The sequence below is a fragment of the Doryrhamphus excisus genome, chromosome 14 (assembly GCF_030265055.1).
Source record: "Doryrhamphus excisus isolate RoL2022-K1 chromosome 14, RoL_Dexc_1.0, whole genome shotgun sequence".
NCBI classification, from domain to species: domain Eukaryota; kingdom Metazoa; phylum Chordata; class Actinopteri; order Syngnathiformes; family Syngnathidae; genus Doryrhamphus; species Doryrhamphus excisus.
The window spans coordinates 15,424,237-15,451,413 of NC_080479.1; the positions used below are offsets into that span (position 1 = coordinate 15,424,237).

Below are 27,177 nucleotides of genomic sequence, written 5' to 3' on the forward strand. Positions count from 1 at the left end.
AACACACCTTGATAGTCACATGTTCCGATATTCATCTTTGGATGTCAAACCCAAATGTTTTGAGTCTACAGGAAAAAGTCAAGGAATTGACCTCACTTCTTCAATACTTCTGGAGGGGTTAGCCTTACATTAATTTATAAAATAGAAAAGTATTGTATTTTGAGTATTTTCATCCTCCTTCTTCTCTGATCTTCTGCAAATAACCACTGCATGTCGATGCAAGGCGTAGCTGCATTACTTTATTAAAAAGCAGACGATGTGTTTATCAGCCTTGGCAGGCTCACGGACAAATCTGTGCGGTATCGGAATGATGATTTTGGCATTGATTTCCATGGCTGTGACTAAAGCTGCCGAGGAACTGGGTCAGCCCCAAAGTTGTGTGTGCGCTGTAATTATTCGAATGCAGCTGCACTCGAGAGAAATGCAAAAATGAATAACTATAAAAATGGGAAGAACCTCCAAAGAACATGTATGTTGTTCTGGGCCACGAACAAATGACAGCACATTCGTCCTGATGATTAACAATGCCTATTCACGTCTATTCTATTCTCCTTGTCTTTTCTTTCTCGGTTTTTGTTCCCTTTTTTTTGGGTATTGAATCTCCTGTCTCTTCATCTCCTACAAAGTGTGGCTCGCATTCAGCCATCAATCACATGAGTGCAGCAGTAAAGTCGAACAGGAAGACAAAGAAGAGAGGGCTGTAATTCTCATTTGTCCATCAACTGTCTCCAACCCGCCAGCAAGAGACGCAAAAAAAAAAAAGCTTGCCAGCATAGTAGTAGGCCATGTTGCACTGTGTAGGAATGATGGCCCCCTTTTGCTTTGATTGCTGGTTGTTTGGCTTGTCAGAGTGGAGCGGTGGGATGGTTTGCGTGCAAACCTGCTCGCCTTGCAACCAGTGATCCGTGAAGACAAATTCATTTTCTCCTCCGCTGGTAATGAACAATGAAACGCTGTTGTTTAATGATGCTGAATTTAGCACACAATTGTTTTTTTACTTGCGTCTGCTAGCAGAAAAGGTCAAGTACATTTTGTTTAAGTGGCATGTTCTCTCTCAACTAGACAAGTGATTTACCTAAACAAGCATTCGGGCGACGTTAAATGCCAATTGATGTGTAAAATAAGCCATATTTTCTGGACTGTAAGTCACATGACTGAAAAAAAATTGGTGTGAAAAGGAAAAAAAAACATACACATTGCATTTATTACAGAATTTAAGACCAAAAAAAGACATTTAATCTGGAAGAGCAAATTATTCAACAACAGGCTGAATATGGTAGCATAATACATGAACAATTATTCAGCTATACAATAGCATAAAGAACATACCGGAGAGGCTGAATATGCCAAATAATGTAAGGAAAAAACAAGTCCAACAAGGAAGTTATCACGATAAGTTCTCTCAAGTTCACCAAGTTCCCGATCTCATTCCACATTATTGTTATTATTCTCACAAGCGCCCTCTCGTGGCTGTCAATGGTAATGGACTCTACTACTAAAATCAGCAAAACCTGATAGACAAATTTGCCTTGAAACAAAAGTCACACAGAGACAACTAAAGAAAGAGAGAGGCCGACAAAGTGTGTGACAAAGGAATTATTAAGATTTTCGATTCCGACACTGAAGACAATAATGAATGACTTTTCTGGTAAGCTACTATTGAAATAGTCATGTTACACACACTGTTTGGGTGGGGGGGGGGGGGGGGGCATTTATTTAATTAAATGTGCCATTCATTAATTGTCCAAAATATTATGCGACACCTGAGGCGTGTGTTTATGAAAATATTGTTTGTTTTTAACACTATCACATTGTAGTATATAGTGAACGCTACAATAGCATCCAACTTGTGTTTTTAAAATGGTGTCCGTTGTCTTTGTATTCCACCCACTTTGTTCCCCACCCACTGTCCCTTCCTTCTTCTGTTCCTTCCATCTGTATCGTTATTCAATTCCTTTGTCCTGTCGTTGTCTGCTCAGATCTCCGTTATTACTTCTTATACTTTGTATCATTATAATATCCCTAGGCTCAAGGATTTTAGCCCTATTATTGATCTCATCAGTACCATCCCACTGGATGTTAACCTTATCCTTCTGTGCTTCCTTCCCGACTGCCTGGCGGATAAGGGATGTAGGAGGCAACTCTGCCGTCCGGCAACATGGCAGATGTCCACTACAGTGTAATTACTCAGTGTCAAGTAGGCGGTGAAAACAGGTGACAGGTTTATTCGCAGGGTGTGTGTATGCATGCTCTTTGGCGATTACTCATCATTTGTGCAAATGTCCCTCCGTCTTCTCTTTCATATCCCTTAGAGACGAGGCTTAGTTTAACATGAAAACTCTGAGCCAGATATTGCAGTCCAAAAATCCTTGATTTTGCTCCCATACCAAAAAAAAGTTTCATCTATTCTTAAAAAGAACACACACATAGGAAAGGAATCAGTACTTCATAAATGTAATTAATTACCAGGGAAAGTAATTAAATGTGGTTCTTGGGTTACGTTTGAGTTCCGTTCCTCGACTGTTTTTTGACTCAGAAGTTTTGACTCAGAAGTCACTAACACTGTCCTCAGAAAACACAAAAGATATAAAACACAGTTGAACCTTGGTTAGTGTCATTAACTCTAACCGAAACGGCTGTTAACCAAATCAAAGTTTTTCCATAGGAAATCATTGAGTTCCTCAGTAAAAACCAAAATCACTCTTAGTAGGGTGCTCTTCGCCTGCACCAAGAATAGATCGGAATAGGGTCAGAGCTGGTGAGCTTTCAGGGCACTTCAGGTGCGCTATTTTGTCACGAAATTTGCACCGCGCCATGCTGAAAATGTGGACAACCTCCCCTGGTGTGCCTCCACGCCTATTACCACATCGGCTGTGCACAAATATTCACTGTGTGGGGTGCGCCGTGCTGCGCCAACTTGCGCTGCGCCACAGAATTAGAGCCCTGTGTCTGAAATATGTCAATTTTTACTGTATTTAATGATCAGAAATATAAATTACAGTACAGCATTATGTATATTTGTATGATTGACAGCTCCAAATGAAGTGAATATGTCAATCAAGCTAAAGGATAACACATCTAAAACACATCTAAAAATCTAACTCTATTCTTTTTAATGGTAGCAGAACATTTGAATCACACTTTCAACTATGTTTTTTTAAATGGGCAGTGAGGGGTTGCCTTCAAAGACCTCACGTAATAAAAGTTAAAGGCCATTGTGATGTTCAAAGTGTCCCTGAATGCATCTCACAATCTCGTCAAGTGTCGTTCCCAGGATGAACCGACAAGAGTGCCAGTTTTGTAGCTTTAAAAGGCGTATTCCTTGAAGTTTACAAGTCAACTCTTATCTCCAAAATGGCTGTTGATGCTGTTCTCTAAGCAAACATCATCCCCTCACTGAGCGTCTAATGTCGCTGTAAAAACAACACCGATGATTGCCGGCAGTGAAGCAGATAAACTAATTGATTTCATTAGCCTCCCCCCTGTTTTGCCAATGTCTGTTGACCCAGACGTATTATGAAACTACAGGTAGGCGCCGGAGAGAGTGTTTACCAGCAGCGTGAAGGTGTACCGTGCACATTGAGCGCTGTTGCAGTCCGGCGGTTGTGTAATCCGAACACAAAACTGGAACTGTGCTCTTACTGGAGGGTTGTTCAGGGACACGGTGAGAACCGAGGTTATCACTTACTTCACTGAGCGCCATATATGAAAAATGGTCGCCAGCCAATCACAGGGCACATATAGAGAAACAACCAAACAACCTGGAGAAAACCCTCACATGCACGGTGAGAACCGTGTGGCCCGACATTTCCAAAAATGTAATTATTTAGTTTTGCTTGTTTCTCTTATTACAACATATATTAGTAGGGATGTACGATATTGCCTTTTTTTGCCGAAAACCGAAATGCCGATATTCACACTCAATTTCCGATACCGATATCAGCCGATACCGATACGTCTAACATATCTCGTCTGACATATCTCCTGTGGTGTAATGAACACATATGTGTTGTATACAGCATTTTTTAATATCGGTTTTTATGATCTGGAAAAAAAAAATCCAACACCGATATCAACCAGTATCGCATTTTTATGCTGATATCGGGACGATATTTATCGGACATCTCAATTTTTATGTTTTTATATTTCATGACTTAATTTTCACTGATGTTGTAAATGTCGTTATTCTTGTAAAAGTAAGACTTTTTCGTTTTTCTTTTATATAAAGAAATTTATATAAAGATATACAGCATTTTTTAATATCGGTTTTTATGATCTGGAAAAAAAAATCCAATACCGATATCAACCAATATCGCATTTTTATGCTGATATCGGGACGATATTTTTCGGGCGTCTCCATTTTTTGTTTTTATATTTCAACCCTTTGCTACTAAAATAACTATCTTTCCTCATATTACAAATTTTACTTTGTAAAACTGCAACTTTCTCAACACTTTTACTTTATTCTAATGTTTTTTGTAGTTCTGCAGCTTTATGCTACTAAAATAACTTAATTTTCACTGATGTTATAAATGACATAATTCTTGTAAAAGTAAGACTTTTTCGTTTTTCTTTTATATAAAGAAATTTCTTATATAACGAAATTTATATAAAGATATACAGCATTTCTTAATATCGGTTTTTATGATCTGGAAAAAAATCCAATATCGATATCAACCAATATTGCATTTTTATGCTGATATCGGGACTGAATTTTCACTGATGTTATAAATGACGTTATTCTTGTAAAAGTAAGACTTTTTAGTTTTTCTTTTAATAATTGACTTTATACTGCTGATTTTTCAAATGTTTCTTTTTTAATTTTTTAAGTATTTTTTTTATTATAATATTTAATAATAATAATAAATATTTTTATTATAATATTTTATAATAATAATAATAATAATATTATATTTTTCTATTCTAAAATAATGTCACAACTCCAGAAAGTGACAGTAAGAGCACAAGAATATGATTTGAACCAAATAAATAAATAAATATATATTTCAGGACTCTTGGGGAAGCCAATAGTGGATGGCAGGGACACGGTGCCCCGTTTCAGCATCATGCATGGCGGTCCTGATGCTTGAACGTATGAAGTCGGCATCCCCAAAAGGTAATACATCACTCCAATCCCTAGAGTCTCTCCCAAACCCACACAGGGTGATTAATATTCATCATATATCTCCGCTCTGTACCCGGTGGGACCTCCACACCCTGACACTAACACTACATACATTTACACACCAGCCAGCTTGTTGCGATGCATACTTAACCAAGCTAAAGGTGAAGGTGTCTTACCTCAAGGGCGATGTGGTGTAACTGGCGGCAGGTATAACGGCCACCCGTGGGGGGAACGCAGGAGCCTCATCACGTATTCAAGACCCCCAGCTGGTTAATGCACGTTTAACGCTACAAGAACGCAAAGAATGCACAATCCATCATTTGTGGTTGACTTTGAATTTGTGGTGCGGGTTTGAGGGACAGAATGAGCACATTTACACGGTGTTGACTGTAACTTGAAGAACGCTCATAAGAATATGATATCTTAGCCTCGGGTTATCGAAATATCTCAAGCAGACATCAGATAATTAAGACTTACACTACATAAAACATTTGCCTTAGGGTTATTTTTTTTCTCTATTTACTATTTCCCTCGTCTTGATAATTAAATCACTGCCAAAAAAAAAAAACGTTGTTTATGTGACGGAAAAAGGCTCTAGATTTTATCTACATCTCGGAATTGGATCTTCAGAGTGTCATTGTACCTTGAGTTAAATTCATAAATGTCTGCGTATGGTTCATTTGAAAAGTCCATGCATGCAAATATTTATCTGTGTGCTTATTCCCACCTGTAAATATGCACCGCTGATATATTCTACATGCCCGCTTTCATGAAGTGTCATTGCAATGCACCTAGTGCATGAAAATGCATATGAATGAGCCTGAAAAAAAAGCTTCATAGATAAATATTTAGCGATACACCACTATTAGAAAAAGCGATACACCACTATTAAAAAAAGTTTTTAAATTGAACATTTCCTACATAGGTGATTATGTTACACCTGGCAACAGGTTTTTAATCCTAATTGATGCAGTGAGTAGCTAGCTAGTCATTTGTGTTACGTGTTGCATACCATACGTTTCCTGTAGGTGGTACCTATGACGGGCAGTATCATTTTCAAAAAAATATGATAATTAGCAGTGTTGCGCACTAACGACAACACAATCAGTGACTGCTAGGTTTCTGTAATACCAATATAGTATTGATGATTATATTGTTTTATTATTTATATTATTTATAAATTTAAATACATTTATTATACATAAATGTATTATTTATTTATATTATTTATAAATTTGAATACATGTATTATTAATAAAAAATATTTTTATTAATTATTTTATTTATTTATTTATTAAATTAAAAAAATAAATTTATTATTTATTTATATTATTTATTTGTTATTTATATATTATTTGTTATTATTATTATATTGTATTTTATATTCTATTCTATTGTATTGATAATAAATATTGTATTTGAATAGTATGTATAGGTTATGATCACAAGGCATGGTATGATGCCCACTCAGATTTTTAATGTGGTCGTCCACACCCCCCCCCCCCCAAAGAAAAATGTGAGTACCTGCAAATAGTCAGAGAAGTGATGTAAAAGCATTTATTTCTATCATTTATTTATTATTTATATATTATTTTATTTATTTATTATTTATTATTATTATTATTATTATTATTATTATTATATTGCATTTTATATTATATTCTATTGTATTGATAATAAATATTGTATTTGAATAATATGTATAGGTTATGATCACAAGGCATGGTATGATCCCCACTCAGATTTTTAATATGGTCGTCCACACTACCAAAAAACAAAAATGTGAGTACCTGCAAATAGTCCGAGAAATGATGCAAAAGCATTTTGGCTATGATATTTCTTGAAGGATTTTCTGCTATTCTCAAAAGTGGAAGGAGTGGTGTGACATTGTTGTGAGCCGCTTCAATGACACTTTTTAAAAATGATTTTGGGATGACAAGAAGGACTTTTGCCTACATGGTTGAGTACCTTCATCCGAGTCTTGCACGGTAAGCCATGTTTTTTGATGACATCTTGGTCGGATCTGTTCTGACTGCAGTACGTATCAGATATATATCGGATTTATCGAAGCCAAAAATATCTGAATTGATCTGCAGCCAACATGACCAATATATGACTCAGCCAAATGTAACGAGCTTAACTGGAGCAGCGCCGTGATTAAGGGTGCAGACAACTCCGAACATCGACACTGCAATATAACCTGAAGCAGTTCAGAATCAATATTTATTCATTACATGATCTAAAACCTTTTAAATATGTTAGAACGCATAAGATTTTCCATTATTGGAAGGATTAACCTGCTCCATTTTTTCCATTCTAACTTACACCCAAAGTCTGATTTTGAAGCTAAGACTTGGTGAATCATTTATGTTTATATGCAAACATTGGATAAGAATGAAAAACAAGGTGACCTTACACTTGATGGGAGATTAAATAAAGTAAAAAGTCCATGTCAACAGGACATACAGATAATGAAAAGATTAATAATTAACATTGGTCAACAGTAATGTTGGGAACGATAAACCGATGTGACCGGGTATCCGGTTTTGACAAGTGAGATATGACTGTCAGTCGCAGCTTTCTGGATTAATAATAATCAGTAAAATTAATCATTTGATCCTTTGATTCATCCATGGCAGATGGTTGACAGTGCAACAATATTTGTAAGCTACACAGGTAGCACAAGAAATCCTGACTAACGAGTATGGTACCCGTTTTTCCAGGGTTGCTGCTTACCTTAACTTGTTTACTTTGAGTGTGGAAACCGCTATGTTCAAGCCGAAATGTTGCACGTTTACTATTACACACGAAGGATATAAAACACAATGGAACCTTGGTTAGTGTCATTAACGGCTGTTAACCAAATCAAGTTTTCCCATAGGAAATCATTGAAGTCTTCAGTAAACACCCAATCACTCTTAGTAGGGTGCGCTTTGCCTGCACCAAGAATAGACCAGGTTGGAGCTGGTGAGCTTTCAGGGCGCTTCAGGTGCGCTGTTTTGTCACGAAATTTGCATTGCGCCATGCTGACAACCTCCCCGTGGTGTGCCTCCATGCCGATCTCGGCGCAGCCCAGTCTGCCAAATTACCACATCGGCTGTGCACAGTGGTGCGCTGCACCAAATTATCACTGTGTGGGCTTGTTTACTTTAAGTGTGGAAACCGCTCTGTTCAAGCCAAAATGTTGCACGTTTACTATTGTACACAAAGGATATAAAACACAGTGGAACCTTGGTTAGTGTCATTAATTCTAACCGAAACGGCTGTTAACCAAATAAATTTTCCCATAGGAAATCATTGAATTCCTCAGTAAACACCCTGTCATCACTGTTACTCTCACTGTTACCTACTGTTAGTAGGGTGCGCTTCGCCTGCACCAAGAATAGACCAGATCAGAGCGGGTGAGCTTTCAGGGCGCTTCAGGTGCGCTGGTTTGTCACGAAATTTGCACTGCACTATGCTGAAAATGTGGTGTGCCTCCACGCCTATTACCACATCGGCTCTGCACAGTGGTGCGCTGCACCAAATTATCACTGTGTGGGGTGCGCCACGCTCCACCGCGCTGCGCCAACTTGCGCTGCGCCACGGAAGTTTACTTTGAGTGTGGAAACCATTATGTTCAAGCTGAAATGTTGCACGTTTACTATTGTACTGACATTTTGAGGATGGGATTGTTTACTTTTCCAAGCTAACACAGCATTTCCTTTCTACCCATGTTGGTTAATAGTGATACTTACTTAAAATTAACAAAAACAGCAACACAAAGTAAAGGTTGTGCCTAAAATCTGCTAAAACCAATCCAAAGAAGTGCAATATCTGGTAAACTATCGGAACAAAACGTCAGTTGTATGTGTTATTGGCGACAATTTGTTTAATTCATTTATTTTATTTTTAGAATGGGCCAATAAAAAAATGAGCTGCAGGCCGAAAATGGCCCCAGAGGACACCCCTGTCTTATGGTGTCATTTTACAGCATTTGACACTGCTGAAACGTGGTAATTTGCCACGGTGCTCGCCAGATTGTTGCCAAAGCTAGTATTTGTGGTAGTACATAGTAGTACATGCAAGTGTAAATAGATAAAAACAAATCCTACAAATGCCTAATCATCCTGCCTTGTAGGCTTCAACTTTCAAATAAACTTATTATAGTGTTAATGTAGAGTATATACATATATATATATATATGAATGTATGTGTTGTTTTTGCCTTTAGGTGTCATAGGGAAAAAAATGATTCTCTTAACACCTTAAGAACACACATTCAAACTGTGCCTTCACAAATGTTTGCACAGATGCACTTGCCCACACAAGAAAATACTCCTGTCACCCTCCCATACACTTTAGCAAGTACTACTAGTTTCGAAATGCACTAACGGAACTAATTGTTGACTTTATCTATTATTTAATTACCCGCAAATGTGTTGCGATGGCTGCCCCTAATCTAAGCGATCCAAGACTTTTGACCTTTGTTGTGTACCCGCAGAAATCTAAATGAATGTTTTCACAGCCGTCACTGTGAGTTGCTCATATAAGCAGTCGTCATAAATTATGGATGCAGTGCCAAAAGACAACCAGAACCAGTTAAGTGCATGGGGCGGAAGAGTACGTAGTCATGCGTCACTTTCATTGACTTTTTCCCCCCTTCATTAAGAATGAGGCAGAAAGGGAAAGTGAAACTGAAAAGCAAAGTGAAATTAGACATCGGAAAATGCTGGGAAAAGTGGAGAAACAGCCAGTCTGAGTCGTTCAAACGCTACCATCATCAGGGATAGTAATTCGTTCATTCATTCATTCAATCACAGGGCAGTATTTCTTCCAGAAGGTCAGACTCAAACCAAAACGGACTCTAACCAAAACAAATTTTCCCATAGAAAATAATCCCAGCTATCCCAGCTGTCTTTGGGCGAGAGGCGGGGTACACCCTGGACTGGTCGCCAGCCAATCACAGGGCAGTATTTCTTCCAGAAGGTCAGACTCAAACCAAAACAGACTCTAACCAAAACAAATTTTTCCCATAGAAAATAATGTAAAATTTATAAATCTATTCCAGATACCCACAAATGTTAATCACAAAACACATTCATTTTCTACCGCTTTTTCTCCCGAGGGTCTGGGGGAGGGGGGGGTGCTGGAGCCTATCCCAGCTGTCTTCGTGCGAGAGGCTGGTTATACCCTGGACTGGTCGCCAGCCAATCACAGGGCAGTATTTCTTCCAGAAGGTCAGACTCAAACCAAAACGGACTCTAACCAAAACAAAATTTCCCATAGAAAATAATGTAAAACTTAGGGTTCCAAGTTATGTTCAAGAATTGTTCCACTGGGGTGATCCTAAAAGCTATTATAAGGAACTGTGCCCGACTACCTCATCTTTATTATGAATAATTTAAGTTGGGCTTATAAATCAATTACAATCTCCTTTTTTAATGAATAATTTGAAAATGTGAACAAAAAAAATAAATTGGAGTTTCACCTTTGCATGAAATGTTACAAGGGAACAATACAATCCCATTATAACAGCGAAATCGGGAAATAACAGTCGATAAGAGTTTCCTAGCATTGGCGCTGTGTGAGGTCATCAAGGTCTAGATCTCTGAAAGCCACACAAAACGAGACAAGAGATGGTCACACAACAAAAAAAAAACACAACTCCGTCGCTTCCCCGCATCTCAGCTCCCCGTCGTTTCCTTCTCCCGCGTTGCCCCCCCCATTGTCGAGTCATCACATTACTGCAGAAAATTAGATTCGCCGTGCTACAAAGACTGATGACCCCCTTTTAACCTCAACTACTGAAGCAGTCTTCCTGTTCCATCCAGACGCCAAGCCTTTTTTTTTTTGTCTTGGTTCTTTTGAAGGCCTTTCATAGCTTATGTTTTTTTAGTACGATGAACTTTGAACATGCCCTGTTCAATATCTTTTTCCCTTCAAGTACGCTCAAAAGACACTCGACAGACGCATCCCCAAGGGCAAAATGGATATCGCCTCGTTAATAGACTTGTTTTATTTCCTACTTGAGAAACATTGGCTCAAAAACTTGTCCTTGAAACCGGAGTAGACGGAATCATAGACAGGATCATACGCAGAATCATACACGGGTCATTTTAGACTCATTTAACAACTTGTTTAATACACCTAATCGCCTGCCCCTTTAATCCAACTATCCAATTATCCAATCACATGGGAGCATCTTAGACTTGGTGTAAATTAAGTACAGAATAATCTAAATATTAGGGGGATTTTTATATATAAAACGTCTTTGTATATTAGCAGTATTATCCGGAAAAGACAAAATACCAAGTAAATTGTAAGTCTCTGGATGAAAAGAACTTAAAAGAACACTTATACTTATACTTATACTACTATACAGTAGAAAATATAGAAATTAGAAGAATAAATAATAATAAATAACGAAGGGTCTACATTGTAGAGGACGATTGGTTGCCTTGGTTACATGGTCTTGTTGAGGGAAATGATGGCTCGAGGAAAGAAACTGAAAGAAACTTAGATTTATACTTATACTTGTACTTGTACTTATTCTCATACTTATACTTGTACTTGTACTTGTACTTGTTCCAACTGGGTTCTGTTTATTACGTAGTTTTAGTATTTCTTCCAGAAGGTCAGACTCAAACCAAAACGGACTCTAACCAAAACAAATTTTCCCATAGAAAATCATGTAAAACTTATAAATCTATTCCAGATACCCGCAAATGTCATCACAAAACATATTCATTCATTCATTTTCTACCGCTTTTCCTCCCGAGGGTCACGGGGGGGCTGCTGGAGCCTATCCCAGCTGTCTTCGGGCAAGAGGCGGGGTACACCCTGGACTGGTGGCCAGCCAACCACTAAATACGTCCTACTCAAACCAAAATGTACTCAAACCAAAACATGTTTGCATTCATTCATTTTCTACCGCTTTTCCTCACTAGGGTCGCAGGGGGTGCTGGAGCCTATCCCAGCTGTCTTCGGGTGAGAGGTGGGGTACACCCTGGACTGGTCGCCAGCCAATCACAGGGCACATATAGACAAACAACCATTCACACTCACATTCATACCTATGGACAATTTGGAGTCGCTAATTAACCTAGCATGTTTTTTGGAATGTGGGAGGAAACCGGAGTACCCGGAGAAAACCCACGCATGCACGGGGAGAACATGCAAACTGGAATTGAACCCTGGTCTCCTAGCTGTGAGGTCTGCGCGCTAACCACTCGACCGCCGTGCCACCTCACAAAACACATATTATAGACAATAATCATAGTTTTGCACAGGCGATTATGTTTTCTGTACAAAAGAATATCTCTACAAAGAGGTCAGTCAAACACAATAACATTCAAAAAAACAATGCCACAAACGTTCCATCGCACGTACTATTGTTGTTTTTGGTAATGGTAATGGTTTTATTTCATTTGAACATGCATCAGATTACAATTGAATGCATCACATAATCAGTTCACAGTTCCACATGTCCAAAAGGAGTAGGAAGAAGCAAAGCTTATTAAATCCTACCCCTCCATCTGGTACTTTTACAATCAGTAACTGTTACATTTGTTCACTTCCTGCTTTCCTAATATAGTTTAATGATGTGAAATTTGCATTTTGGTACGTTCCATCCCCTTTCTCTTTGTATGGTCCATGTGGTTGTTTGTTGTCGTGTATTGATCGCTCTACAGTTCTTGTCCTTAAAGTTTCCTTCAAGAATCATTTAGGATTATGGCAGTTCATATTCAATAGGCCCCACTTACATAATCACATCCAGCTTTGCCATGAATAGGATATTTTTTTTTTATTATTGAGATACAAGAGATACTCCATAGAATATCACATGAAAAGCTAAGTGCTATCTTTCATTCATAATTCAATGTTCAATCCAGCGTCTGTGCGCCTGTGCCAGTTCTTGGCACATGTGCGCACCCCTGCAGCGATGCGCTTCAAAACAATAGCGAGTCCACACAAAACACCAAACACAGATTCTTTGTTGAGTACATGATGAAATTTGAAATATTAAAATGCTATATTTCAGTACAAAAAAAAGGCTATTCTGTAGTTTAAGGAGTAGTTTGGTTGTTTCATCATGTTCTTGATACCGCAAAAGTTGAACCAAGGCAATTGGACACTTGTTTGTTGATATTGAAGATATGTTACCTTAATACAAAAGGGAGTCTCCGTATTTATGTCTCTGGTGAATGGGTTCCCCCTGGGGGTGGTCATAATAGGAGGGTTGTTGTCGGGCGTGGCTGTTGAACAGCCATCTTGCAAAGCAAGAGCTTGTTGGAGTGGCTACTGTTCCCGTGGAATGAGACCATCTTTGGAGGAGGTTATCACTTACTTCACTGAGTGCCATATATGAAAAACGGTCGTCAGCCAATCACAGGGCACATGTAGACAAACAACCAAACAACCTGGAGTAAACCCTCACATGCACGGTAAGAACCGTGTGGCCCTACATTTCCAAAAATGTAATCATTTTGTTTTGCTTGTTTCTGTTATTACAACATATATTAGTATCGATTGCCTTTTTTTTTGCCGAAAAACGAAATGCCGATATTGTCCAACTCTCAATTTATCGACACCGATATCAGCCGATACCGATACGGCTAACATAACATATCTCCTGTGGTGTAATGAACACATATGTGTTGTATACAACATTTTTTAATATTGGTTTTTATGATCTGGAATGCCGATATTGTCCTACTCTCAATTTCCGATACCGATATCAGCCGATACCGATACGTCTAACATGATATATCTCCTTTGGTGTAATGAACACCTATGTGTTATATACAGCATTTTTTTAATATCGTTTTTTATGATCTGGAAAAAAAATCCAATACCAATATCAACCAATATCGCATTTTTATGCTGATATCGGGACGATATTTATCGGACATCTCAATTTTTTTTGTTTTTATATTTCAACCTTATGCTACTAAAATAACTATCTTTCCTCATATTATAAATTTTACTTTGTAAAACTGCAACTTTTTCCTCAACACTTTTACTTTATTCTAATAAAAAAATATTTTTAAAAATTTATAAAAAATGTTTGTAGTTTTGCAGCTTTATGCTACTAAAATGACTTAATTTTCACTGATGTTATAAATTACGTTATTCTTGTTTTTCTTTTATATAAAGAAATTTCTTATATAAAGAAATTTATATAAAGATATACAGCATTTTTTTTATATGGGTTTTTATGATCTGTAAAAAAAAATCCAATACCAATATCAACCAATATCGCATTTTTATGCTGATATTGGGACGATATTTATCGGACATCTCAATTTTTTGTTGTTATATTTCAACCCTATGCTACTAAAATAACTGATCACTGATGTTATAAATGACGTAATTTTTGTAAAAGTGTAATTCCTGTGGTGTAATCAACACATATGTGTTGTATACAGCCTTTTTTAATATCGTTTTTTATGATCTGGAAAAAAAAAATCCAATACCGATATCAACCAATATTGCATTTTTATGCTGATATCGGGACGATATTTATCGGACATCTCTAATTTGTCGTTATTATACTTTAACCCTATGCTACTAAAATAACTATCTTTCCTCGTATTACAAATTTCTTTGTAAAACTGCAACTTTTTTCAACACTTTTACTTTATTCTAATAAAAAATTGTTTTTTGTAGTTCTGCAGCTTTATGCTACTAAAATGACTTAATTTTTACTGATGTTATAAATGACGTTATTCTTGTAAAAGTAAGACTTTTTCGTTTTTCTTTTATATAAAGAAATTTCTTATATATTTATATTTCAACCCTATGCTACTAAAATAATATCTTTCGTCATATTACAAATTTCTTTGTAAAACTGCAACTTTTTTTCAACACTTTATTTTACTTTATTACTTTATTCTAATAAAATTAGTTTTTTCTAGTTGTGTTGTTTTAGTAGGTTTATGCTACTAAATTGACGTCATTTTCATTGATTTTTATAAATGACGTTATTCTTGTAAAAGTAAGACTGTCACCATGTGGGCGTCACCTTCTCGTGACAGCTCCTTTTTAGTTTCCTTCTTTGCCTCTGTTCCGGTTTCCATGCCCTTATTTTTGTAACTACTTCCTTTCTTGTCCCCTTCCGTTTTTTCTCTCAGACTCATTTCACACACCTGTGTCTAATTTCACACTCCCTATTTAGTTCAGGTGTGTGCTCTTTCCTTTGTGGCTTCATTGTGTTGTGGTTTGCCTGGTAGTTGCTGTCTACATAGCTTAAGTGTCATTAAATTCCTTTTACCTGTATTTTAGTCCTGCTCTCTGTGCATCCTGGGGTCGCATCGCTAAGTTGGCAAGCCCCGTACATGACAAAGACTTTCTCGTTTTTCTCTTAAGTCTATAATTGACTTTGTAATGCTAATTTTTAATTTTTTTTGTCGTTTTCTTATTAAATATTTTTTGATTATAATATATTATTATTATTACTTTTTTCTCAACACTTTTACTTTGTTCTAATAAAATTAGTTTTATGTAGTTCTGTTGTTTTAGTAGCTTTATGCTACTAAAATGACGTAATTTTCACTGATGTTATAAATTATGTTATTCTTCTAAAAGTACGATTTTTTGGTTTTTCTCTTAATAATGGACTTTATACTGCTGATTTTTCTATTTTTCTTTTTTGTCGTTTTCTTATTAAATATTTTTCTATTATATTATTATTATTACTTTTTTCCCAACACTTTTACTTTATTCTAATAAAATTCGTTTTATGTAGTTCTGTTGTTTTAGTAGCTTTATGCTACTAAAATGACATAATTTTCACTGATGTTATAAATGATGTTATTCTTGTAAAAGTAAGACTTTCTGTTTTTTCTCTTAATTATTGACTTTATAATGCTGATTTTTAATTGTTTTATTTTTTGTCGTTTTCTTTTTAAATAATATTTTTCAATTATAAAATATTATTATTATTATTACTTTTTTCTCAACACTTTTACTTCATTCTAATAAAATTAGTTTTTTGTAGTTCTGCTGTTTTAGTAGCTTTATGCTACGAAAATGACGTAATTTTCACTGATATTATAAATAACATTATTCTTGTAAAAGTAAGACTTTTTCATTTTTCTCTTAATAATTGACTTTATACTGCTGATTTTTAAAATTTTTCTTTTTTGTCATTTTCTTATTAAACAATATTTTTCTATCATAATATACATATTTTTTTCTATTCTAAAATAATATCACAACTCAAGAAAGTGACAGTAAGAGCACAAAAATTCGATTAGAACCAAATAAAAAAATATATATTTCAGGACTCTAGGGGAAGTCAATAGTGGATGGCATATACTCAAGCTAAATAAATTTTTAAGCAGAAGCTATTTTTAAGCGGGAGTGTAAATGTGGTAATCCTCGGAGCTCGAGCTGCAAAGAGCCAACAAGACGGAAGCCACATTGGGGAATACTGCCGTGTTGTTGTCTTTCCCTCTTTTTTCCCCCTTTCCGCACTCTCACTCTATCATCCATGCTTTCTCTCTCTTTTAGGACACACACCCTCCACATCTTGCTTCTCCATCTTTTTTTTTTTTCTCATCCCATTTTCCATTTCTTTCATTTTTCCCTTTCATATGGTAAATGCTTCCGTTTCGGTTTTCCCAGTATATTGCTTATCCCTGAGCCCTCTTTAGAGACTCCATTGACTCTGTTGTGATAAACAATAACAGACCTTTAAAAGGAAGCCTGGAGGGAGAGAGCATGTTAGTGGCACACAGCAGAAGGTCATTCTGGTGCATGCAAACAAAAGTAATACTTCTTCACTTTTTTTTTTTTTGTAATTTTTACCGCCACATTTATTTCATATACTTGATCCCTTCGGGGGCGAATGATGTAGCGACCCTCGAATAAGCCGTATATACAGTACTATATAGTATACTAATGTGCTATCAGGGGAGAATGACTATTGGATTATATATCCAGGCTCAAAAACTTTTTCGGAATTGGACTGTCTGACAAAGCAGCACATGGAATTTTGGATTTCCATTTTCTATACCGCTTATTACTCTTAACCTTCCTCTTGTGTTAGATTTCTGGTATCGTCTCTTATGTTAACGGGTCGGATTAAATCAGTTATAAAATACACTAAAAACAATAAGTTACCATTAAATTTGTTTCTCCTTCTTAGGCTTCCTCATCTATGAAAATGTTGGTTTTAATACTTTTCACACGGTGGATGAGTGGTTAGCGCGCATACCTCACAGCTCGGAGACCAGGGTTCAATTCCACCCTCAGGCACATCTCTGTGTGGAGTTAGCATGTTCTCCCCGTGCATGCGTGGGTTTTGTTGTTGGGAGATGTTGGGAGGGATCAAAAGCAGTATCGACCACAAATATCGGCCCAAGCAAAAATCGGCCATCGGCTGAGGGTGATGGGGAAAAAAATCGGTAACGGCATCGGCCCCCCAAAAAAAACATATCGGTCGATCCCTAATTATTATAACCGGATTGAAACCGACCCTAACAATACAGTGGTCATAATTTCAACCAGACCTCCTGGAATTGATTCATTGGATTTACATGAGTTCTTAAGGGGAAACGTGGATTTGGTTAGAGTACGCTTTGGATAGAGTGAAAGGTATTAATGACGCTAACCAAGGTTCTGTTGTAATAAGCATCAATAATGTTTGAGCAGGGGCGGCACGGCGGTCGAGTGGTTAGCGCGCAGACCTCACGGCTAAGAGACCAGGGTTCAATTCCATCCTCGGCACATCTCTGTGTGGAGTTAGCATGTTCTCCCTGTGCACTCCGGTTTTCTCTCACATTCCAAAAAAACATGCTAGGTTAATTAGCGACTCCAAATTGTCCATAGGTATGAATGTGAGTGTGAATGGTTGTTTGTCTATATGTGCCCTGTGATTGGCTGGCGACCAGTCCAGGGTGTACCCCGCCTCTCGCCGGAAGACAGCTGGGATAGGCTCCAGCACCCCCCGCGACCCTTGTGAGGAAAAAGTGGTAGAAAATGAATGAATGAAGGATAAGTAGGATAGTGTGTCAACCTCCTAGCTGTGATGTCTGCGTGCTAACCACTCGTCCGCCGTTCAATTTTTGTGTTATTTTGTTGCATATTTGTTTAGATAGTTTTGCTAAATATATGTATCTTTTCACAAAAAGTTTGTTTTTCTCACTTTTTTTTTATTTGGGAACTGATATTTTCCTGAAACTTACTTATTTTCTTGTACCGATTACTAAAAAAAACAGAAAAAGGTGAAAGACTACTATAGAGTAAAGAGTCTAATTCTTCTTTTGGTATGGTCCATCTTATATACTAGCCAGGAACTAGGAGCTATTTCTTTAAGAAGGTCGGTGAGGCATTTGGAAGCAAGTCTGTTTAGTCGTCAGCCATATACAGGCAACCCAAACGTGTTGGGAGGTGAATGAAAACACCTCAAAGCTTGTTTCGACCCTTCAAAGAGTATCTTCCATGATGGATGGACAGAATCAGAGCAACTGTAGTGTGCTGACATTTTCCATGCTTTCTGAGTTGTGCTTTTCTTTTGCATGATTAGTTTGAATACAAACAAGAGTGTGTGTGTGTGTGTGTGTGTGTGTGTGTGTGTGTGTGTGTGTGTGTGTGTGTGTGTGTGTGTGTGTGTGCAAAAAAGGCAGAGCATAAAAGATGTAAAGACAGCATAGCAGGATCTCTGACTATCGGCAATTCACATTCATCATTTGTGTGCATGTGTTCAAGAGACAGAATGTATCAGCCCAAACACACACAAGAATAAAGTTATATCACTAAATTATTAATATTAGGCTCTTTTCATATAGCATACAGGCAATCCTTGTGTTGTTTCATGCTTACGACACACTACCATAACTTATTTATACAGTAAAGCTCGGATATATCGTACTCGGATATATCGGAAATTCGCTCACAACGGACAGATAAAAAAGAACCGATTTTTCTGTAATGCATTTCCAATAAAAATTCATTGCATATATCGGATTTTTTATAACGGATTTCGCCTATTTCGGACAAAATCTCCAGTCCGGTTCCAATGCATTTCCATTAAATTTCCCTCGCATATATCGGATGGCCGCATCGTGGCGCTCCGATTCGCCGAATCGTGACAGGCCGCTATACGACGTCATTTGCAGCGTTTGCAGCGTTGCCTGCGCGTCCAGGTACATTGGAAACATAGTCAAGGAAGTGCCTTTTTATAACGGATAAAATCCGATTTACGCATATACCGGATATAAATCCGATATATGCGTAAAACGGACATTTTCCGGTATACGCATATAACGGATTTCGCTTATATCGGACAAAACCAGTGGGAACAATTGAATCCGATATATCCGAGGTTTACTGTACTATAAAAAGAGAACTGGTTCCGTACATGTGGCGGAAGAATTTCCTAACATTAGCCACGTTTACATGGACCCAAATATTCCAATTCCATTTGGGTTATTTGCTCCGAAAGATTCCGAAAGAAAAGTGCCAATCAGAATGAATATATAATCAGATTCCCAGGGGTGGAATATTCCTTTCCCCAATCCGATTGAGGTATCTTGTACCTCTTGTGTAAAGACTGGACGAAGGAAAAACTGGGAATACGGAGTTATTCCAACAAGTGAAAGAAAAACTGGAGGAAGTCGGTATCACGTGATGTTGATGTTTACACTTTACTGGGCATGCCCCATTGACTATTCTGGTTGATTATAGCGGCGCATGTAGACACAACCATTGGAATATTCCATTCCATGTATACCATTGCTTTCGGAAAGGTCATTCGGAAAGATCCCATTCGGAAAAATTCCTCATGTAAACGTGGCTAATGTACATCATAAGCTTCTATTCTCGGCGCATTAATACTACCTAACTCACTGACCGCTCACCTCAGCGTCAACCTCAACTCTCAATTTCACTACAAAGACTCACATGTCATGTGCTGGAAGACACAGCCATCCCAAGTGTTGTCGCTGACAGAGCTAGCATAAGTACTATGTGTATCAAAATACGACAAGATACTGCAACTATTACATGATATCATCAGTGTACGTGTTAATGCAGGGCTTCATAGTCGAATTAAGGTGTATGCCAATGATGTGCATCGAGGAAGTCGGTATCACGTGATGTTGGTGTTTACGCTTTACTGGGCATGCCCCATTGACTATTCTGGTTGATTATAGCGGCGCATGTAGACACGCCATTGGAATATTCCTTTCCATGTATACCATTGCTTTCGGAAAGGTCATTCGGAAAGAGAAAATCTCCTCATGTAAACGTGGCTATTGATGGTATCCTTGAACATGTGCAAGGATCAATACCTATGAAGTGGATTTCGATAACCCGGCGGCATATTGGTCACTTTTTCCTCCCAATAACACCTTCCAGTGTGTCCTCTTTCAACCATAGGGATAAAAATTATGTTTTTTTTATCTGATTAATCTAATTAATCTTTATAATACTGTGTTTTATATGGCCTTAGTGTCTTCTCTGTACAGTGTGATTGACTTAGGTCTCGACCAAGAACCTCCATAGTGTGCTATGCTGGACTAGGGTAGTCTGACGGAAACATATCTGCCATTTACACAAGTGTAGTCTCTCATTGAAGTGTTATGTTGTGTCCTGTTTTGGCGGATCATAGTTATTATTTTAAATGACGGTAATATACTGTACAACAACCCGGTGATTCAGCCTTTTTTGCATAATAACAACTCGGATGATTGTACTCCTTTTTTTTTTTCTTTTTTTAACCGTGCTGTATAACAAAGGTTGTGAAAATGTCAGATGTTATTGTTTCATGTTGTTTTAACAGCAGCATTAATCTGTCATCAGCTAACATTTGATATGTAGGGCCATCCTTTTTTTTTATTAAGATGCAGAGCATGTGTAAAGATGAGAGATGGGTTTGTGTGTGTGTATTAACAACCCGAGACACATCATAATGCCGACATTGATAGGAAATATATAGAGATTGTCATTGAGGATCACCTCGAGGCTTGTTGTTCATTTACCGACACCGGCCGGGGTGATGTGTGTACACATGTTGGCGTCAATGCAACCACACACTAAATCAGTATTCCGATCAGATCTCTCCATGTCTGTACAACAGTGGAGATTGTGGCCTGTCCACAAGCTCAGTTGCTGGTTTAAACACCGCAATTTGTGTATAAGCAGCAGGAGGTGGCTGATGTCATTGCAGCGCAACAATAAACGTGCTGCTCAGTCGCTGGTTTAGTGTTATTTGTAAGATGATGCCTGGCTGCACGGTGAGGGAGTGGTTAGCGTGCAGGCCACACAGCTAGGAAACCCGAGTTCGATTCCACTCTCAGGCATTTCGGTGTGGAGTTTGTTGTCCCGTACATGCGTGGGTTTTTTTCCGGGTACTCCGGTTTCCTCCCACATTCCAAAAACATGCTAGGTTAATTAGTGACTCCAAATTGTCCATAGGTATGAATGTGAGTGTGAATGGTTGTTTGTCTATATGTGCCCTGTGATTGGCTGGCCACCAGTCCAGGGTGTACCCTGCCTCTCGCCCGAAGACAGCTGGAATAGACTCCAGCACCCCCGCGACCCTCGTGAGGAAAAGCGGTAGAAAATGAATGAATAATCATCATTTGGGGCAGCACGGCGGTCGAGTGGTTAGCGTGCAGACCTCACAGCTCGGAGACCAGGGTTCAATTCCACCCTCGGCCATCTCTGTGTGGAGTTTGCATGTTCTCCCCGTGCATGCGTGGGTTTTCTCTGGGTACTCCGGTTTCCTCCCACATTCCAAAAAACATGCTAGGTTAATTAGCGACTCCAAATTGTCCATAGGTATGAATGTGAGTGTGAATGGTTGTTTGTCTATATGTGCCCTGTGATTGGCTGGCCACCAGTCCAGGGTGCATCCCGCCTCTTGCTCGAAGACAGCTGGGATAGGCTCCAGCACCCCCTGCGACCCTCGTGAGGAAAAGCGGTAGAAAATGAATGAATGCAAACATGTTTTGGTTTAAGTACATTTTGGTTTGAGTAGGACGTATTTACAGCTTAATGGTGCTCAGTCTTCTTTGTAAAATAAAAATACCTAACATTATAATAATAATAATAAACTGTAAGTTTATTCAGCATTCATACATTCATACCTATGGACAATTTGGAGTCGCTAATTAACCTAGCATGTTTTTGGAATGTGGGAGGAAACTGGAGTACCCGGAGAAAACCCACGCATGTTACATTGATATGTGTGAGTCTATATTTTGTGTTATTTATAGCTTAAATGTATATTATTTCCTCAAATTATGTCTATAATGAGTGTAAAAGTGACTATAGGGGTGTTATTTCATGTCTACAGGACTCTAAATATGTAAATAAATGAATTTATAATTTTGAACATGTTACATTGACATGTGTGAGGCTATATTTTGTGTTATTTGTGGCTTAAGTATATATTATTTGCTCATATTATGTCTATAATGAGTGTAGAAGTGACTATAGTGGTGTTATTTCATGTCTACCGGACTCTAAATATGTAAATAAATGAATTTATAAAGTGGTAAACCGTTTTTTTTTTGTTCTTATTATGAAAATATTGATTTATAAGTGAGAAATTCTACTTTGTCACATATCGCTCTCTGTTTCGTCCGTCAACAATGAGGACAGGATGTGCTTCAAATGCAAAAACAAGGAGGTCGTCGTTTGTGTTTTTACGACAAGCATCCGCAATCCGCAAAGATGTCCGCTGCATCGGTTTACTCTGTGCTATTTTATAATTGCGTCCCTTTTGCTTTTTATTCACTGTATTCTGTCTTTAATCCCGTTTCTCTTATCTCGCCGCTCTCGTCTGGTTTTCTAATTCCATCCACTTGCTCCATTTTTACGCCTCAATGTGCCCATGCTTGTTATCTCAAGCTTCTTTTTTTTTTTTTTGCTTTTGATCTCCAATTTCCTTTCTCATCTACGTCACTTTTCTCACTTTCACTTTGCTGTGATAGTTGCCATTTTTTTTATGTTTTTCCCACCAATTTTTTTTCTCCAACACTCTAATCCTGTTTTATTTTTGATTTTTTCTCCACTATAGGATCCTTGGAGTGCGCTCCATCTTCACCATAACCTGATGCTCACAGAAGTACGCAAAATGACCATCACCTTGGCAACCAGACCACCTGTATATGACCTCCGCCGCCGCCACCCCTTTCCCAGAACTCGTCTTGGACCTAATCCTGTGGGAAGACTGAGAACAATCTCCACACATTCTTCCCGGCCACTCCTGAAAGCCATCCTTATCCCACATGTTGTAACCTGCTGGTTCCTTGGAGCATTCTGGAATCTGACCAATCGTTTTTTTTTTTCCCATTCCATGCATCAAATCTAAAGTCATTATTGACCTTTGCAGCAAAAAAAAAAAAAACACTCACTTTTTAACCTTTTTTTGCAAAAAGCAACGAGGTCTTTGCTGCACTTCCTTAACGAGACACTGACATGTTTTCTTGCAAAGTTGTTTCCCCTTCATGATGATACGCTACTTGGCTTGGCTATTACTTATCCCAAAAGGCTCTTTTCCTCTTTACAGTAACACCTTAAATCCAATCCTTAAAACTGTCACTCAAAACTTCATTGTAGCGCTTGAAAGGTTTATGTTCCCCCCCGTGGGAAGGCTGGCCCTTAATCCAACTTAGGGCTTTTGTCAAGTGGGAAGTCAATTACTGTTCATAAATCCTTCATTCTTCCTCTAATTGTATCCCCCTTAACCGCAAACGGGTGACATATTTTACAGCACTACAGTATGAACGTGTGTTATGTTGTCTGTCTATCCGGGGAAAGTGGTTTTTCAGACAGCGTTTGATGCCACGATTGTTAAAATTACTGTCAGGGGCTGTGTCGTTATGGCTATTTTTGGAGTTTGAAAATGCACGCAGTTTTTCAAAAACATTATAATTTTGAGGGAAAGGCAACAAATGGGGGAGTGGAACCTTGGTTGGTGTCATGAACCCGTTCCAGAAGGTTCGAGTCCCATTAGAAATAACGCAAATCTAATTAATATGTTCTGAAAAACACCGCAATTTGTGTATAAGCAGCAGGAGGTGGCTGATGTCATTGCAGCGCCCTCATAAACATGCTATTTGTTATGTGTTAAGGTTGATGCCTGGCTCCCGTGTAATAATAAATAATAATGTGGAGAATAAATAGATCACATCAAATATGAACAACAATGTACAGCGTAAACAGTAATTTGTACAAATAATTTAGAATAAATAACAATTTTCAAAAGTTTCAAAGGGGTTTTCCCATTAGAAATAACGCAAATCTAATTAATATGTTCTGAAAAACACTGCAATTTGTGTATAAGCAGCAGGAGGTAGCTGATGTCATCGCAGCGCCCTAATAAACGTGCTACTCAGTTGCTGGTTTAGTGTTATTTGTAAGATGATGCCTGGCTGCACAGTGGAAGAGTGGTTAGCGTGCAGGCCACACAGCTACGAAACCCAAGTTCAATTCCATCCTCGGCCATCTCTGTGTGGAGTTTGCACGTTCTCCCCGTGCATGCGTGGGTTTTCTCCGGGGTACTCCGGTTTCCTGGCTATTTTTGGAGTTTGAAAATGCACACACTTTTTCAAAAACATTATAGTTTTGAGGGAAAGGCAACAAATAGGGGAGTTGGACCTCGGTTGGTGTCATTAACCCGTTCCAGAAGGTTCGACTCAAACCAAAACTTTGAACCAAAAATGTTTTTCCCATTAGAAATAACGCAAATCTAATTAATATGTTCTGAAAAACACGGCAATTTGTGTATAAGCAGCAGGAGGTGGCTGATGTCATCGCAGCGCAACAATAAACGTGCTACTCAGTTGCTGGTTTAGTGTTATTTGTAAGATGATGCCAGGCTGCACGGTGGTTAGCGGTTAGCACGCAGGCCACACAGCTAAGAAACCCGAGTTTGATTCCACTCTCAGGCATCTTTGTGTGGAGTTTGTTGTCCCGGGTACTCCGGTTTCCTGGCTATTTTTGGAGTTTGAAAATGCACACCATTTTTCAAAAACATTATCATTTTGAGGGAAAGGCAACAAATAGCGGAGTGGAACCTCGGTTGGTGTCATTAACTAGTTCCAGAAGGTTCGACTCAAACCAAAACTTTGAACCAAAAATGGTTTTCCCATTAGAAATAACGCAAAACTAATGAATATGTTCTGAAAAACACAGCAATTTGTGTATAAGCAGCAGGAGGTGGCTGATGTCATCGCAGCACCCTAATAAACGTGCTGCTCAGTTGCTGGTTTAGTGTTATTTGTAAAGTGATGCTGGGTTGCATGGTGGTTCGTGGTTAGCACACAGGCCACACAGCTAGGAAACCCGAGTTTGATTCCACTCTCAGGCATCTTTGTGTGGAGTTTGTTCTCCCGTGGACTGTGTCGATTTTCTTCGGGTACTCCGGTTTCTAATTAATATGTAAATCCAATCAATATGTTCTGAACAATGCCGCAATTTGTGTATAAGCAGCAGGAGGTGGCTGATGTCATTGCAGCGCCCCAATCTAATTAATATGTTCTGAACACTCAAAAATAATAACACAAAACACTTTTTTTTTTATATAGTTTTGCAATGCTAGGTTCTAGGTTCACGAAAATCCCTATCCAAGTAAATAAACACATCTGGCACCTGAAACCAAACCGACGGATGTTCTGACTTTGAAACTCTTTGCCGTTAATGAGGAGAGAAAAAAAACGAGACATCAGAAATAGCCTTTTTTTTTTTTTTTTTCTTGACAGGTCTCTTGTATGACTTTGCTCCAGTTATTGTTATGTCAGCTTCTTTCTCCAAAACTATTTTAAGTGAACTACAGTAAAATTGAAAGAAGCCAAAACAAGCTGTCCGTCATTTTTTCCTGTTGTCATATTTATATGAAGAGAAACCGTGTTTGTCTACGTGATGGCCGCTCACTGTTATATAACGATGTTATCTGTATATATATATATATATGTACTAACCCTAAAAGCACACGTGTCTTGTCATGAAAACAAACAGTTGTGTGTGACTATTCATACATTATATGTAGCAAACAAATATTCATGTACTGGAATGATGTTTATAAAAAGCTGAAGTCCAAGCCTGTGTGAGGATTACTTTTTTTTTTTTTTTTTTTTTTCCGGGACTGGAGCTGCCAATCAAAAAAAAGACAACTAAAACACATTTCATTTTAATGGGATTCCATTTGTTTACACGTTCTTGTGTGTCCGTTCATTCATTTTTGGGATATAGCATCCGTAGACTAATGCAGGAAAGACCGAGCTCACTGATCGAATAATATTGATCAGGTCTCCGGGACATGCAGTGAGTCCTGCGGGATTACAAAAGCCTCAAGGTGTGTGTCACTGTGTCCACATTGCAGTGGATAGAGTTGTTTAGGGCTGAAACGCAAGTGGCTATTTCACGGTCGGTCAGAGATGTCATGTCAGTTTCTATCAATGCAGCACGAAGGAAATGGTAAATGGACTTTCTCTTGTATGGCGCAGCGCCGCCTTCAAGGTACTCGGAGCACTTTGACATGGTTAGCGCTTTTCACCGACAGTGCATGCTTCCTAAAGTTTTCACAGTCGCCTGCTCCCTTTCAGACGTCTGACCTGAAGCCGTGCACCCTCCACTCCTGCACACCACAATAAACACATGAAACGCACCCCTTACCCCCAGGATTATTCCTCATTTGTTCAATATATTTAAGGTATTATTATACACATGTTTAATTCATGTAATATTTACACTGTTTTTGTCTGCACTGTACTACCAGTGCTCAGGACGGTTGTAGTATATTAAGATAAACAAGCTGGTCTACCATAGAAAATACCTGTTTGTGCAGCAAGGTGTTGATCCCATTTAGGATGGATTGTCAGAGGTTTACTACTTGACATTATATGTGGCAGAAAAATTGTAAAATATGGCGGTGGTAGTGTGATGGTCATGGGCTGTTTTGATGTTTCCTACCACTACTATTACATGTGGCAAAAAAAACCTGTAAAATATGGTGGTGGTAGTGTGATGGTCTGGGGCTGTTTACGATCACTTCCATTACATGTGGCAGAAAAACTAAAATGTGGTGGTGGTAGTGTGATGGTCTGGGGCTGTTTT

The 27,177-nt window shown here is 38.2% G+C and overlaps 1 protein-coding gene across 5 annotated transcripts in view; it reads left to right on the forward strand.

Annotated features, from left to right (window-relative positions):
* samd12 (sterile alpha motif domain containing 12) overlaps positions 1–26,161 on the forward strand; it is a 110,340-nt gene extending 84,179 nt beyond the window's left edge. For 2 of the 5 annotated variants that reach the window (XM_058047662.1, XM_058047659.1), the window contains exons 5-6: positions 5,011–5,116; positions 23,138–26,161. In XM_058047662.1, the coding sequence (XP_057903645.1) occupies positions 5,011–5,090 (80 nt within the window). In that variant the 3' untranslated portion in view covers positions 5,091–5,116; positions 23,138–26,161. Of the gene's footprint in view, positions 1–5,010; positions 5,117–23,137 lie in introns of those variants that run through there. The other 3 variants (XR_009119404.1, XM_058047661.1, XR_009119405.1) reach the window with 2 other exon arrangements.
* The last annotated feature ends 1,016 nt before the right edge of the window (positions 26,162–27,177 follow it).